Source organism: Apodemus sylvaticus, chromosome 3 (assembly GCF_947179515.1).
Source record: "Apodemus sylvaticus chromosome 3, mApoSyl1.1, whole genome shotgun sequence".
Taxonomy (NCBI): Eukaryota; Metazoa; Chordata; class Mammalia; order Rodentia; family Muridae; genus Apodemus; species Apodemus sylvaticus.
Genome location: NC_067474.1, coordinates 137,489,818 through 137,506,299, shown reverse-complemented (window position 1 = coordinate 137,506,299; position 16,482 = coordinate 137,489,818). Strand labels below are relative to the sequence as shown.

General features: G+C 45.4%; 1 protein-coding gene across 1 annotated transcript in view; it reads right to left on the bottom strand.

Annotated features, from left to right (window-relative positions):
- Positions 1-16,482, bottom strand: part of Rhbdl2 (rhomboid like 2) — a 40,205-nt gene that overhangs the window by 14,490 nt on the left and 9,233 nt on the right. The window contains exons 2-3 of the mRNA XM_052175669.1: positions 3,961-4,223; positions 1-34 (exon numbers count right to left, since the gene is read on the bottom strand). The exon at positions 1-34 is cut by the window's left edge and continues 115 nt beyond it. Of these exons, the coding sequence (XP_052031629.1) occupies positions 1-34; positions 3,961-4,203 (277 nt within the window). The 5' untranslated portion in view covers positions 4,204-4,223. The remainder of the gene's footprint in view (positions 35-3,960; positions 4,224-16,482) is intronic.

Sequence of the window (16,482 nt, the reverse complement as noted above, 5' to 3'; positions counted from 1 at the left end):
GCTTCCACAGCGCATAATAAACAAACACGGCCAGCTGTCAGGGAGGAGCGATTGCGCATGTTAACCAAGCTCTCTCAGGAGCCATTAAAACCCACGAGCAGTAATTGTGTCTGAGTGGTTAGCTCCTTGTGGGCTCAGAAGATGTTGAAATTGGATATCACCACCATGCCCCACCGTGGTCATGCGAGAAGAGCAGGTGTTAGACCAGATTGTAATGATAATGATGACTTTTTTTTTTTTTTTTTTGGTTTTTCAAGACAGGGTTTCTCTGTATAGCCCTGGCTGTCCTGGAACTCACTCTGTAGACCAGGCTGGCCTCGAACTCAGAAATCCACCTGCCTCTGCCTCCCAAGTGCTGGGATTGAAGGCATGTGCCACCACCACCCGGCTTAATGATGACTTTCTAAGTCCCCTTCTCCTGGCTTCTCTGACACTCTGCTGTCTGTCACTGTGTTCTCTAGCGCCCTCCCTGATTTCATAGCCAATGTCCCTCCCCTTCCTTCACTTTATAACATCCCAGAAGCCTGGCAAATGGCCTTACTAAAATGATGAAGACCAGCGTCCCAGTGACGTCATGTGAGTCATTTACCTCATGCTATGATGGGAATGATGTCATGTGACATCCTTTACTTCATGATGTGATGGGAAGGCACTTTACCTGTGCCTTTCTTCTTCTACACTCCCAACTCTAGTCTATGCATAACAAAAACAGTAGACAACCCCAGACAAGGATACCCTGAAGGTACCTGTCCAATATACTTCATCTTTATCAGGGTCTTGATAGACCGCTGAGAGGTTGTCATGACTCACAGGAGCCTGAGGAGGCAGGACAACTTAATGCAGTGTGAAATCCTGTATTGGAAGGACTAGAGGACGAGAAAGAGAACATTAACAAGAAAACAGGTCAGATCTTCATCTGGAGTTTAGTTAATAGTGTAGCTTCAGCCTCCTGAGTACAAAATGTGAAATCCACGTGCTCCAAATGTTTCAGTTTTTGAGCACCAACATGACACTTCAAAAATCTTTAGAAATCTAGAGATGGCTCAGGGGTTAGGAGCACTGGCTGATCTTCCAGAGGACCCGGGTTTGATTCTCAGCACCGACACAGTGGCTCACAACTCTCTGCATCACCAGTGACAAGGAATATAATGCCTTCTGGCCTCTGAGGGCATGAGGCACACATGCAGTATACAGCTAAGTATCTGCAAGCAAAACAGCATAAACATAAAAAATAAAAATTTTAAAAGCAAGTTTTAGTATGGGTGTGTACCAGTGCCCTTGTGTGTGCACATACATGAGAAGGGCAGAGGTCAACCTCAGGTGTCCTTCCTCAGGTGCCACACCCTTTGCTTTTGGAGACTGAGACTCTCAGTGACCGGAAGCTCAAACAATAGGCTAGGCTGACTGACTAACATGCCTCAGGGATCTGTCTATCTGTTCCCACCTCCCTAGTGCAAGGATTCAAGCACATACCACCACTCCTGGCTCCCTCATGTGGGCTCTGCGGATCAACTTCATGTCCACATGCCTGCATGGGACGTGCTTTACTGACTGAACTATCTCCTTAGACCCAACGTTTTATATTTGGGAGCACTAAAGTCTATACAAATATTCCAAAATTGGAACTGGAAATATAGCTGAGCCATTAAGGGTGCATACACTGCAACTGGAAAGGGCCTGAGTTCAGTTCCTGACACCTACACCCTACAGCTTACAACTACTTAACTCCCGGGAATCCAGCACAGCGCCCTCTTCTGGCATCCACAGGTATTTGCACTCACATGCACAGCCCTCCCCATTCCCACACACATATATATGTAATTAAAAAACAACTCAGAAATATTCTGAAACATGGATGCTGAAGCGATGATTCAGTAAATAAAAGCATACACTGCTCTTCCAAAGGACCAGAGTTCAGTACACATATCAGGTAGCTAACAACCATTTGTAACTTCAGCTCCAGGAAGGACCCAATAACTCTGGCTTCTGCAGGCACCTGCACTTACACACAATTAAATAATAAATATAAAAAAGAAAAAAGAAATATTCAGAAACACAAACCACTTCTGATGTGAGAATTTCTGTTAAGGGCTACTCAGCCAACAATATACTGATACCAGTATTTTAGATCTAACTAAGGTACTTTGGAGCTATGTAATATTAACAATGGAAGAATTGGAACTCTGTTTTTTCCCTTTCTTTTCTTTTTTTTTTCTTTGCTCTGTCTTTCTTTGTTCTTTATTTTGTTCATTCATTCATTCTTAAAGACATAGTTTCATGACTCCCAGGCTGGCCTTGAACTTGCTATGCAGTGGAGGGTGACCTTTCTTGATCTTTTCTGGTCTCCAGTTTTCAAGTGCTGGGATTACAGATATGTCCCACTGCACCTGTTTTCCAAAATCTTGGAGAGTGAGCATGCAAGGCAAGCCCTCTATCAACAAGGCAATATCTACAAGTGGTCCTCCTGTGCGGCACCTGATCCAAGACCTCCCTGTGGGGAGCTATGCTCTCAGATCTCACAAAACTCACAGTTCTCAACCTTGCTGCCTTATCCTGAAATATCCTCCCATTATTCTCCAGTGTCTCCCTCTTTCTCACATATACTGAGAATGGTATAGTCAGATATACCATTGCCTATCTATTGTATTGTCTATCTATTAAGTAAATAAGTTAGTAAATTCCTTAGTTATAGCATCTCACTATATAGCCTAGGCTAGCCTCAAATTTACTATGTAGCCCAGGCTCCCTTAAACTCAAGATTCTCCTGCTTCAGTTTCCAAGTTCTGAGATTACAAGGTCAGGCCACCTTGCTCATCTGAGATCACTTTTTAAGATGAGGATGACATTTAATTTGGTACCCCTTTCTCTCCATCCTGTGGCTGAGTTCCACCCAATCAGATGAAAGCCTTAATAGAAAAAGACTGTATTTGGTGAGGAAAAGAATTACACTTAATAAGCGACCTTGAACTCGGCACAAGGCGGGTGGGTTCTCGAGCCTACCCTGCAGATTGTGGAGCTGAGGCCCCTCACAGCCTGTGGATTCCACTCTGCTGGGGAGCCCCAGTTACTGCAGTCCCTGACACCACAGCTGGGCGTTAGTGAGAAATAAGAGGATTGATTGTGCTAGGGACATCCTAACACCCCTGAAGTCATGCCCTCCAGGCAGCAATCTCTCCTAAAACAGCAGTCTACAAGAAAAACCTTTGTGTCACAAAGCACAGGAGGGGCCTGGCCCTTCCCAGCCACTGAGACACGCCCTTGGGTGACTCATCCTCTCTGAGCTTTGTCCTCCTTCTGGAAACCAAGACAACTAAGCAGGTCATAGTCTGAGAATATATCCTATCCACCCAGGGGAGACACCCACAGCAGATGCCACATTTTCCCTCTGAAAGCTCAGGCAGCTGGTGACTATTCTAAATATATACCCCAGACTGACCTGACCAACCAGTCTATTTTGTTTCATGAGATAAAGCCAATTTGCAAACTGAACATGGTGCCGCATGCCTAGAATCCCAACACCCAGGTGACTATGACAAAAGGATTATTAGTGAGTTTGTGGTCAGCCTGGACTACAAGCTAAATCCTAACTCAAAAGAATAAAATAAAATAAAAATAAAAAAGGCTAATTTGCAGGCTCGAAGCTCCCAGTTTTCGAAAGAAAAATGAAATGAAGCTTATGAAGTCAACCCTGGGCAGCTGATGAAGCCAACCCCTGATTGGCAGTGACTGGGCTACTCGGCTCAGGAGCTGTGAGGGGTAGAGGCTTCATGTGCACGCTACCCTCGGCCCTCTGGGCTACCCTCGGCCCTATGGGCTACCCTCGGCCCTATGGGCTACCCTCGGCCCTATGGGCTACCCTCGGCTCTCTTCCTACGTGGTTTCCTCTTTAGGTAGGCTTTGCCCCGACTTTGCAGCCTCCAGTCTGAAGTATGTGAGGCCCCTCACCAGGGCGGCATTTACCTCAGCCAGGCTGATGAAGATGATGAACAGGGGTGGCGGCAAGCAGTTGGCTCTCTCCAAGTAAGTTCTTCGGACCGGCTCAGGAAGCATCCACTTGGAGACAATCCTGTGGACCTTTCTGCTCCTGGGGAAGTCTTTACCTTCCCCATCCCCTCTCATTTTCTCCTCCTCCAGTTCTTCCTTTCCCTCTCTCTCCATATTCAGATTCACACTCTCCAGCTCCATCTCGTGAGCAGCAGCCATTGTCCTGGTCCTCCCTCCGCCTAAAGCAGACGTGAGGGAATGTGAATGTCGGGAAAACAGGTGAGCCTTTGGTCTGCAGGCTATGGGTTCTTTCCTGGACTCTTTGGAAAACTTTGTTTTCCTGGTCCTTCCTAGAGGGAGCTAAAGATCATCAAAATGGCCTAAACCTCCTAAGAGGCCCAATCAGATCAGGTCTTCACCATATTGTTTTTTTTTTTTAACTGTTTTAAAACGCAGGGATTAGGGCAGATGAGACTCTTTCTCTCTCTCTCTCTCTCTCTCTCTCTCTCTCTCTCTCTCTCTCTCCCTCCCTCCCTCCCTCCCTCCTTCCCTCCCTCCCTCCTCCTTCCTTCCCCCCCTCTTTCCTCCTTCCAGAGGAAGACAAATTATCCTCTGACTTCTTCACGTTCATTGTAGTACACACCCATACAAAAAAAACCAAAAGTAATTTATTTATTTGAAATCAGGGAGTCTAATGCTCACAGACCTTAGGGGTATAGTAAACTCTATGTGTTCTTTTCTTTATCAAATCACCAATAAGAAACCCTGAGCCAGTTAGATAGTTCAGTAGGTAGAGATGTCTGCTGCCACACTGGATGACCTGAGTTCCATCCTCTAGCCCACATCGTAAGGTGAACTAACTCTCGAAGGTGTCTTCAGATTTCCACCCAACACACAGAAAACAAAATGTTTTAAATGTAATTCACAATAAAGAAATAAGCTGAATGTGGTGGCGAGCGCCTGAAACTCCATCAGTTGAGAGGCAGAAGCAAGAGGCCAAGGACACCTTCAGCAGTGTCGAGAGGTCCAAGCAAGCGTGGGCTACAAGAGCCCTTACCTGCCCAAGTCAGGAACAGAGCAGATGAATGATTGAAAACATTCATTTAAATAAAAAAAATGCATATCTGTGAAGTTGGGCCACCAAAATTAAAACAACGGTTTGAGGATAAAGATGTACCTCAACTGGCAAAGTGTCTGTGCAGCACGTGCAAGCCCTCGGGTTTGGTCCCCAGCCGTCTAAGCCAGGGGTAGTCGCTCTTCATCCCAGCACTTGGATGGTAACCTAGGGACCAGAAGTTCACGCTCCTCCCTCCATAGCGGACTGTTGGTCACCCTGAGACAAGCCCCAAAACAAAAGTGAGGAGTGCCAGGCGGTGGTGGCGCATGCCTTTAATTGGGAGGCAGAGGCCAGGCGGATTTCTGAGTTCAAGGCCAGCCTGGGCTACAGAGAGAAACCCTGTCTCAAAAACCAACCAAACAAACAAAAACAACAAAAAAAACTAAAGTGAGGAGCACAGTCCCAGCTATGTGTGGCAACGGGGCCTGAGGGCCTATCACTCGGAAGCCCGAGGCAGGAAAGCACTAGAGCCCGGGGTATGGCATCAGCTAGATCCATCTTAACCACAGAAAAGCCAAGTTCTTTCATGTATCAACTTTACGGGCTGATACATGATACCGCAAGCAAGTCATATACATTGAGCCCCAAATTACTTTTTTAAAGGTATGGTAAATAGCACGAAACTTGGGCTGGTAGGATGGCTCAGCGTCAAGCCTGAAAACATTAGATCAGTTCCTAGAACCAACATAGTAAAAGAGAGAATTCACCCCACCCCAACCCACCCCACCACACCCCCTGCCACCCAATAAATAAATAAATAAATAAATGTAAAAGAGAAATTAGTGGCATGAAACTATTTTAAACAATTTTTTGTTTTCTTTTTCGAGACAGGGTTTCTCTGTAGCCTTGGCTGGCATGGAACTTGCTCTGTAGGCCAGGCTGGCCTCGAACTCATAGAGATCCACCTGTCTCTGCCTCTGGAGTGCTGGGATTACAGGCATGCACTACCACCACCCAGCTTTTATTTTAACCAAATTTTTAAGGTTTATTTGTTTATTTAATGTGTATGAGTGCTCTATCTGCATATACACTTGCATGCCAGAAGAGGGCATCAGATCCCATTACAGATGGTTGTGAGGCACCATGTGGCTGCTGGGAATTGAACTCAGGACCTCTGGAAGAGCACCGAGTGCTCTTAACCACTGAGCCATCTCTCCAGCACTATTTTAATCATTTAAAACATATAGTTTGGTGATATTGAGCATGTTTACAATGTTGTGCAACCATAAGCAAGATCTGTGATCTGGTTCCGAAAGGTTTTTATTACCCTTCACAAATAACAAGCCCCTTAAGCAGTCACTGCCTCCATAGAGTCTCATTTTCTCCTCTTGAAACCACTAATCTGCTTCTATGAATGAACAATGTCTGAACAGTTCGTGGTTTTACCATGTTTTCAAGAGGCATCTATGTTGTAGCATGAACTATAATTTTCTTTCTTATGTGAATGAATATATTGCATTGTACAGGTACCTCAGGCTTGGAATATCCAGGCATCTGTTGATAGATAAGTTGTTTCCATTTGTACCAATCGTGAGTAAGCTGCCAGGAACATCCCTGTACAAGGTTTTGTTTGAACACCTTGTCTTTAGTTCTTGGTGCATATAACCTATGTGCTGAGTGGAGGTAATTCTAAGCTTGACTTATTAGGTGGCCCTCAGAATCCATTCTGAAGAAGAATAATGAGAGAAGATTGGTGGGGGATGATTTTGGCTAATGTAGAAAAGACAGCTGGATGGTATCTGGCACACAACCGGCATTCCATAATCATTCATTTTTACTGGCAATGGATGAGTGTGTAGGTATATGGATGGATGGATGGATGGATGGATGGATGGATGGATGGATGGATAGATGGATGGATGGGTGGGTGGATGGGTGGGTGGATGGAAGGGTGGGTGGGTGGAAGGGTGGGTGGGTGGATGGATAGATGGATTTGTGTGTAGGTGTGTGGGTGGATGGGTGTATGGATGAAAGAATGGATGGGTGGATGGATGGATGGGTGGGTGGGTGGGTGGGTGGATGGATGGGTAGATGGATGAATGGGTGGAGGGGTGGATGGATGGATGATGGAAAGGTTGAACACAGTGCTTATTTCCACAAGCATCTTATTGGGAATCAGATTGAATCCATCTTATTCCAAGATGGATTCTTTTTAAGCAAGACTCCGTATTACAATGCGTTACACTTGGTGAGCTCAGGAAGAAAGCAAATTCTTTCATCTTTCTTTTCTGAAAGTAAATTCTCGTTCCCACTCTAATCCCTTCCACCTTCACACTCACACATGACCCAGAGTCAGACACAAAATTCATATATGGAGTATCTATTCTATTATCTTTTCTTTAAAATTGACATACTTTTCTTCTAATTCTTGCCACTTTGAGAACAGTGGGATGTAGATTGAAAAGGTACTGAGATGGGGGGTGGGTGTTGGGAGGGAGTCTTGCTAGGTAGTCCAGGCTAGACTGAAATCATTGTGTAACCCAGGCTAGCCTTGAATTCACAATCCCTTCTGCCTCAGCTGCTTCTTAAAACTGACAAAACAGCAGTGGAGACTTGAGATCAGCAGCTTTTAACCATAAATACTAATGCATTTGAATAAGCTAGGGGTTAGGAAGTGAAGTGCTCATGTACATGTGTGTGTTGTGGGGTGGAACCCCAGCAATGCAAATGAGTTTAATTAGGACTTATTACCCTCCTAGGAAGCATCCCCATTAAAAATTTAATTACCATAGATGATTATTGTATGAGGGAATGAAATTCCACACTGTCAACAATGCAACTTTACATTTATAAAAGGAATCAGAAAAATAAGGATGACGTGTGTTCCGATTAGATTCTTGTGTCATCTTGACACAAGCTAGAGTATCTGGGGAAACAACTTCAATAGAGAAGACGCCTCCTTAAGATTACCCTGTAGGCAAGTCTGTGGGCCTAAGATATATTCTTAGATTTTCTCTTGCTTCGGATTTCAGTTTCTAGAAGTTTTCAGTCTCACCAAGTTAGCTATGTAAATGCCTGTACACATGCCCTGTGATTAAAAGATACCAGGCCCACACGGAGGAGTCAAGACTGTGCACGAACGTCTGCGATCTTCTCTGGCACTGCAGCAAGGACATCTGACACAGGACCCTAGTAGCTACTTGGGGCTGGAACAACAGACCGGCCGTCAGAAGCTATTTGTTTTCACCTCTCTTTAGTGGCCATCCTGCTCGGACTCCCTACCTGTCTGCCTGTTCATCTTCTCTCTGTCACCTGAACCTGTGACACTCAGGGGTGTCCTTTCCAAAGTTCTGCCACCCTCCAAGTTCTCCTACTCCTTTTGATCTCTCCCACGCCTGAATTTCTCAATGCAGTCAAGTACCTTGGAAATCTTAGCAGCCACAGTGGCAACTGTGAAAAAGACTGAGAACCCCATACCCAGGAGGTTGTATGGAAATGAGGGCAGTGTGTGAGGCTCAAACTGAGGCAGCCTTTGGAAGACAATCAGGTAGCCTCTCGAGACAGAAAATCAGCTGTTGAGATGGTTTGGTTGATAAAGGAGTTTGTCACACATGCCTGGAAACCTGAGTTCAACCCCTAGAGCCTAGAGTATACATGGAGAGAGGAGAGAACTGACTACAGAGTTGTCCTCTGACCCCCATATGCACGGCATGGCGCACACACAATGATGACGTTAAGATTTAAAATATAAAAGTGTAAGCCAGACCAAGTATGTGTGGTGGCACACACTTCAATTCCCAGCACTTGGGAGTCAGGCAAGTGGATCTCTGTGACTGTGAGGCCATCTTGGCCTATAAGAGTTTTTGTTTTGTTTTGTCTTGTTTTAAGCCTTTCAAGAAGATACTTCTAGAATTCTACCCAGCAAGATTCCACAAAACTCTGTTCCAAGGATTTAAAATGCAGAACTATTTATAATAATTAAAAGGCAAAAGCAACCCAAATATCCTTTCATGGAGATGATGCTTTTTTTTTTCTCTTTAGGAATTAATATGAGTATCTACTTGCATGTATCTATGTCACCATAACCGTGACTGGTGCCCACAGAGGCCAGACAAAGGCACTGGACCTTCTGGGCCACCTCACAAAGATGGCTGTGAGCCGTTGTGTGGGTGCTGGGAAGTAAAGCCAGGTCCCCTGCAAGAGCAGCAGTCAGCTCTCCAATCACTGAGGCATCTCTGGATTCAGTCCTGGATGTTGCATTTTATGACACTTCTAACTTTCAATCATTTTTGTTGTTGTTGCTGCTGTTGTTGGTTTTGGTTTTCGTTTTTTGACAGTCTTGCTATGTAACCCTGGCTGTCCTGGAACTCACTTAGTAGACCAGGTTGGCCTTGAACTTAAGAGATCTACCTTCTCTGCTTCCCAAGGGCTGGAATTCAAGGCCTGTGTCACCATGCCAGGCTTTTGGGTTTTGTTTTACAGCATACATCATATCAATTTTTCCCTATGCAGAGCCGTAGAAAGCAAGTCCAATCTAAAGTGATTCATTTTGCCTTTGCTTGGGTGCAGGTTATATATAAATTCCATGGGGTCTGGACAGCTTGTAGAAATACAATTATTAATTAATTAACTTTGGTTCTATGAGACAAAGTATCCTAGAGCCCAGGGTCTCCTGTTACCATATATTAATTTGATATATATCCAAGGCTAGACTTGAACTCCTGATCCTCTTGCCTCTGCCTCCCAGATGCAGGGATTACGGGCTCGTGCCACCACAGCTCCTGGCAAGCCCCTTTTAGATGAGCAAAGTATTTTCAGAGGCCTAACAAAACCCAGTATGGCCCTCAAGGCAAAGCAGGTGGCAATGACCTCAGCATTCTGTAGTTTCTCTGAGATACAAAAGAACCCACAGCTACCCAGTTGCCTATTCATTCCATGACCATGTCACTTAAGTGGATATTTACTGCTCTGACTGTAGCATTAGTCACTAAGCAAAGATCACGGGTTCCTGGCATTTCCTTTCATGTTGGCATGATACATCTCCTAATGTGCTGCCAGGTCCTACTGCCTAGTCTTTGTTGAAATGCCACACACACACACACACACACACACACATACACACACGCACAAAGATCAAAACCAGATGGGACGGCACTGCTGTGAAATGTTCTCACCCTGCCTGCCCACGGGAACAACTGGGTGGGCAGTTAGGCTGCCACCAGCCTTTTGGTTTACAATGGAGCTGTTCTCCAGAGAACCTTCTGCCTCAGCCTTCTAAATGCAGGGATTATAGGTACGCACACACCAGCAATCCCAGCAGCAACATTCTCTAACGAAGATATAAATGCGGGTGGCCACAGATGCCTGTAATCCCAGTTCTTTGGAGGCTGACAAGGAGGATTGAAAACCCGGACCAGCCTGATCTACATAGCAAGACTGTCTCAAAAACAAAGAGCCAGCAAGATGATTCCTTGAGTAAAAGCGCTTTCAGGGCAAGCCTGATCATGGGGGCAGGAGGGTTGATTCCTGGAACCCCTCCCTTAAAACGGGAATGAGTGGAAAAGGAAACCTGAGGCAGATGTGGTAGCCCAGGCACTTGGGAGACAGAAGAGCGGCAGCTCTGCAGCTTCAGTGTCTGGAATATGTACTAGGAAGACTGTCTCAGAGGTAAAACAATGTTTTAAAAAAGAATTAAAATATGGAAAGCACTTTCTTCCTTTGGGATCTCACCTGGAAAAAGTAGGACTCTGCTTGTTTACCCAAAGTGGCTGCCTTAAAGATAAATAACTAAATAAGGGCTGGAGAGACAGCCTGGTGTTTAAGAGCACTGGTTGCTCTTCCAAAGGACTCAGGCTTGATTCCGAGCACCCATAGGGAGGCTCACAGCATCTGCAGATCCAGTCTGGCACATTCTTGTGTTCTCTGAGGGCAGCAACAAGCATGATTTATATGTACAGGCAGAACACCCCGATACATTGAGCAAAGTAATAAAAGAAATAACAACAACAAAAAAATCAAGTAGGATTCCTCAGATAAATTACGCTTGCTGCCAAGGCTGAAGAACTCTGTTTAATCCTTGGGAACCCAAAGAGTAGGAGAGAAGCAACTCTGTAAATTGTCTTTTGACCTCCACACTAGCACTTGCCTGTGTGTCAAGCAGGAGTTCAAACTCACCTTGTCCCAAACAAACAAATACAAAAAGGAAGCAGAAACTTTACTAAAAGATAAACAGAGACATATCTAACTAAACAAGTATTTCTTTTTCTTCCTTGGGACCTCAGGTGCTGCTATTGGCACTGTTAAGTATTATTAGTACTGCTGACGAGCATTGGGACTGTGAATGTTATTGCTACTGAACAATGTTAAACCTGGTCTTAATTCTTCCCAGACAATTTATTTCTGAAACAACGTTACTTCTGCTTCTACTCATGTAGGGACTGAAATGAAGTCACTTAAAACTCTCTGGCCATAATTTAACCCGTAATGTCAGGAGATATTATGTAACCTATGATGAACTGAGGCAGCTGAAAGGTGGCTGGGGAGGAAAATCCCTTGCTGACTGACACCCAGGATCTCTCAGGAAACCCCTCATTCCTTTCCTTCCTTCATTCTGGGGCTTCACATAGGCCAGTGCTCTCTCGCTGAGCTATGCCTCCAGACATCTTTTTTGCTTATTGATTTTTAATTTTGTTATTTTGGTTTTTGAGTTGGTTTCTCTGCTCTGGCTGTTCTGGAACTCCCTATGTAGCCCAGGCTGACCTCAGACTCTCAAAGATCCACCTGCCTCTGCCTCCCTAAGTGCTGCACCACCATACTTGATACTACTAATAAGCATTTTTAAAAATTGTAGGCCGGCTGGAGAGATGGCTCAGCGGTTAAGAGCACTGACTGCTCTTTCAAAGGTCCTGAGTTCAAGTCCCAGAAACCACATGGTGGCTCACAACCATCCATAATGAGATCTGATGCCCTCTTCTGGTGTGTCTGAAGACAGCTACAGTGTGCTTACATATAATAATAAATAACTCTCTTTAAAAAAAAATTGCGCTGAGTTTTTTCATTTAGTATATGCCGCCTGTGTGTGTCAGTGTCTGTGTGTGTACTGTTTGTGTGTGAGGATGTGGACATGCTACAGAAGGCACGTGGAGGTTGGGGTACAACTGTGAGTGTTGATCTCCTTTTTCCACCTTGTTTTTGAGGCAGTGTCTCTTGTTTACCACTGCGCAGCAAACTCCAGCTTCCAGGGCCCTGCTGGGATTACAGACGCCCTCCGGCACATCTGGCTTTTCTTGGGTTCCAAGGATCTGAACTCAGCTGGTGAGGCTGTGATCCTTTTTACCTGTTGAAGCATCTCCCTAGCTCTCCATTTCCCACTGAGCCTGGATTTGGCTCATCTGGCTGGTCATGATCATCAGAGATCAACCTACCCCTTCCCAATGCTGGGATTACACACCGTCTCCACTGTACTGGCTTTTTAATGTGTATAGCAAGGCCTTTATCACTGTGCCATCTCCCTAGCCCCACATCTCCCTCTTAAAGAGTAATTCCTGTGCTCGATGATACTCACAACTTCCAAGGCTCTTCCTATACCTAAGAAACACACAGAGTAAACCTACGAATATCAGATATCCAAAACATCACTGAATTTGACCTTCTACCCCACTCCATCCAAAACTTTTATTTGAGGCTAAAGAAAACCCATTACCACCACCAACAAAAACAAACAAAAACTAAAAACAAACCTCACTTTCTCAGGCCTCCTTAACATTCTTCTTTTCTATCATGAGCCTTGCCAAAGCTGGTCCCGAACCCACAAAGCTGGTCGTGAAACCCCTATATAGGCAGAGATGGCCTTGAATATAATGCTGGGAATCAAACTCTGGGACTCCGCATGTTACATAAGCATGAGATGTGTCCCCAGCCACTGTGAATCTTTGCTGCTCCTCAAACAAGAAGTAAAAGTTATAACCACTGAAATTGCAAAAAAAAAATACATTAATACGTAAAACTTTATCCAGCAAAACTAGCCTTACAACTCACATTCATTCACACAGGCTCAAGCTACAGGCAATAGTCAATAAACTACCAAACTGTATGTGTTCAATCTTCCAAAGTCAAGGACTTCCAGTAAATTCCTTTGATAACACTGGTCAATTGTCCACTTTCTTGGGTAATTCCAGATCTCTCTTTTTTGTATATAACTTATTTATTTTTATTTTATGTGCATTGGTGTTTTTGGCTGCATAAAAGTCTTTGTAACACTGGGTCCTCTGGGAATGGAGTTACAGACAAGTGGGAGCCGCCATTTGCAAGATGGGAATTGGACCTGGATCTGCTGGAAGAGCAATCAGTCCTCTGAACCACTGAGCCATCTCTCCAGCCCCGCAAAGCTCTTCTTAGTGGGCAGCAGGGACTGCCTCCTCTTATAGAAGCCAAGCATGCCTGATTTCTCCGTTTCCCCTGCCTTAGGTAGCTAGGGTTGAGGTGTGACCTAAATTTGGGCAGCCAACTGTAGCATTTACCTAGATTTAAAATAAAACAAAACACTGGCCTGACACTTGCTATAGAGACCAAGCTGGCTTTGATCTCACAGAGATCTGCCTGCCTCTGTTCTGCAAGCATTGAGATTAAAGTCATGCACCACCATGCCTGGGACAGGGGAGTCTTAGGGAATTATAGTCTGACCCCACTTCCTGTCCATTCCCCATGTCTGATGGAGGAACTGACCAGATGCCTCATGATCCTGAGGCCAAGCTTCCAGCCCCCGGGTGGTATCCTTTTTTAAACTGTAAGCCAAAATAAGTCCGCCCTCCCTCCCTGAAAAAGTGTTAAAAGAAAGGAAGGGTATAAGGAAAAGGGAGAAAGGGAGAATAGGTAAGGAAAGGAGGGATGGACTGAATCCACACATTGCCTTGAGATCTGTAGAGCCACCAGGCTGTGATGGCTGCCAAAGGGCCTAGGACAGCAATGTTCCCAGCATCCATGGGGGGGTGGGGGGCAGGAAGGGGAAGAGAGAGAGAAAGAGTAATATATTCATACATGTGTACATGTCTAGAGTCAACATATGGTGTCTTTTATGACTATTATTATGATTATATTATTATTATTATTATTATTATTATTATTATTTAGAGTCTCAGCAAGACTGGTTGGCCAGTAAGCCCCAGGGATTCCCCGTCTCTGACTCCCGGGCCTTGGGATTACCGGTATGCACTCAGCTTTTTATCTGGGTTCTGGGGATCTGAACTCAAGTCTTCACGACTGTTCAACAACTACTTTGCAGATTGAGCCATCTCCCTGGCTGCTTTCTTGTTTTGTTTTGTGTTTTTGAGATGGGAACCTCACTCTGTTGCTGAGACTCACCTAGAACTCACGGTGACCTTTCTAACTCAGCCTCCATGTGCTCGGATTATAGGTATGAGCTACCTTACCCGGCTTGTGAGCATCCTTGTAAAGTAAGGCGCCTCCAGCCCATCTCAGGGAGAAGGAAACTCGGGCTCCCACAACAACTTTATCAAGGTCCTACACCCAGTAAGGCTGGGAGAGAGCCTGGAGCCTCTGACTCCAAACTTCCTGGATATTTCCCTTCCTCCATGGTTTCTTTCTTTCTTTCTTTCTTTCTTTCTTTCTTTCTTTCTTTCTTTCTTTCTTTCTTTCTTTCTTTTTTTCTTTCTTTCTTTCTTTGAAACTTATTTTATATGTGCAGGTGTTTTGCCTGCATCCATGTCAGACAGAAGAGGGTATCCCTAGAAGTGGAGTCACAGATGGTTGTGAGTCATCATGTGAGTGCTAGGAATTGAACCCAGGTCCTTCAGAAGAGCAGCCAGTGCTCTTAGCTACTAAGCTACGCCTCCATCCCTTTTCTCTGTCTTTTCTAAATACCACACATTATGGAAGTGAACATCTTCATTTTGATTATGTTTACACACATACACACACACACACACACCTCACCTTATCTCCTCCCTCTGGCTGCCCCACACAGACCCAGCCCAAACTCAGGGAATTCTAAATGAAAGCTGATCTTCAGGTCACCATGCAGGCCAGGCGAGGGCTGGAAATTCCTATCACTGCCATTGCTACCCCAGGGACAGCAAGTGGACACAGTGCCCACACAGGACAGGATTCAGCTCTCTCTCAGAACTGGAAAGACTAAGCCAGGCTCACCTTCTCTCCTTTCCCTAGTTCAGGAGGGTTGCTGGGATAGCACCCTTTGAACAGCTCTTCATTAATGGTAGACACCTTGGCCATCCACTTATGCTGTTTCCTAACTGCAGTGTTAACAAGCAGGTTTCAAACAGCTGAATTGTTTTGTTTTCTTCCAAGCAGCTGGTCCCACCCATTCTTCAGTACCAGGCAAGTCCCTCCCCGGGGCTGAGTCCAGCCTTGATGTGGCCAGAGAGCCAAGCAGTCTGTACTGAGGACACCCACTTGCAGCCCAGCTGGGCCTAGTGGGAGGTTTTTGGTGGCGTTGCTAGGCAACCTGGGTAATTGGTGAGGCCAGGGATTGGGCTTCTGAGCCACAGAGATTAACAGCCTCCTTCATCACACTGTAAACCATCATTATGCCTTGGTCCAAAGCCTGCAGCCATCTCTCTGTGGCCATGGCCTGAAAGGATGCTTTTTTAGCTACTGCAATTAAGAACTGGTTTCTCAGTATTATAGGTTTGTGGCTGTGGCTGTTTTCTTTTTGCTCCATGTATGAACACACAACTTGAAATAAATAGACAAAGGATTTTAAACAAAAATGCATTCACAGACCCCACCTCTAAAAGTTTCCGTTCTGAAGGCAAAGCCCACTAGCCCTCCCCAGAGAGGGCGGCTAAGGTAAGGAGCTCTGCTCCTCCAGGCTTCGCCAAGGCTCGCTGTGCATTCAGAGCTCCTTCCTTGAACTGCACCACCCTGCTGTGGCTCGTGGTTGGGAACCATAGCTTGGGTGGTGTGCACAATAGTATGTTTGTATTACTTCCATGAAAGACTGTCATAATTCCTCCCTTATCCAGTCTTCAGAGTCCCTCCTCCTCATGTTATTTTGGGAAATGTTCCCATTCACCCTGTGCTGAAGATATTGTTTCCATTTCCAGATAAAGCAAAGGAGGCACCAAAGCTTGCACTCCGGGTGACTGCAAAGCCCTGGGGGCCCTAGGCTACATCACATTGCTCCTCTAAGAGCAATCATGTAGGTGCATGCACCCCAGTAAATTAGTGACAGTGATCATAGCATACACTGCTGGGCTGCACACTCTATGTGGGTGATATACACTGTGATCCCAGCACCTATGAAGCACAGGTGGGCGAGTCAATGGATGTTCAAAGCCAGCCAGACCTACCATGTCTCAGAAAAGGGGTGAAGGGAGGAAGATGCTGTGGAGATGGCTCAGCAGTTGAGAGGACTAGCTGCTCTTACAGAAGAGAGGGTTTGGTTCTGAGCACCCACATGGTAC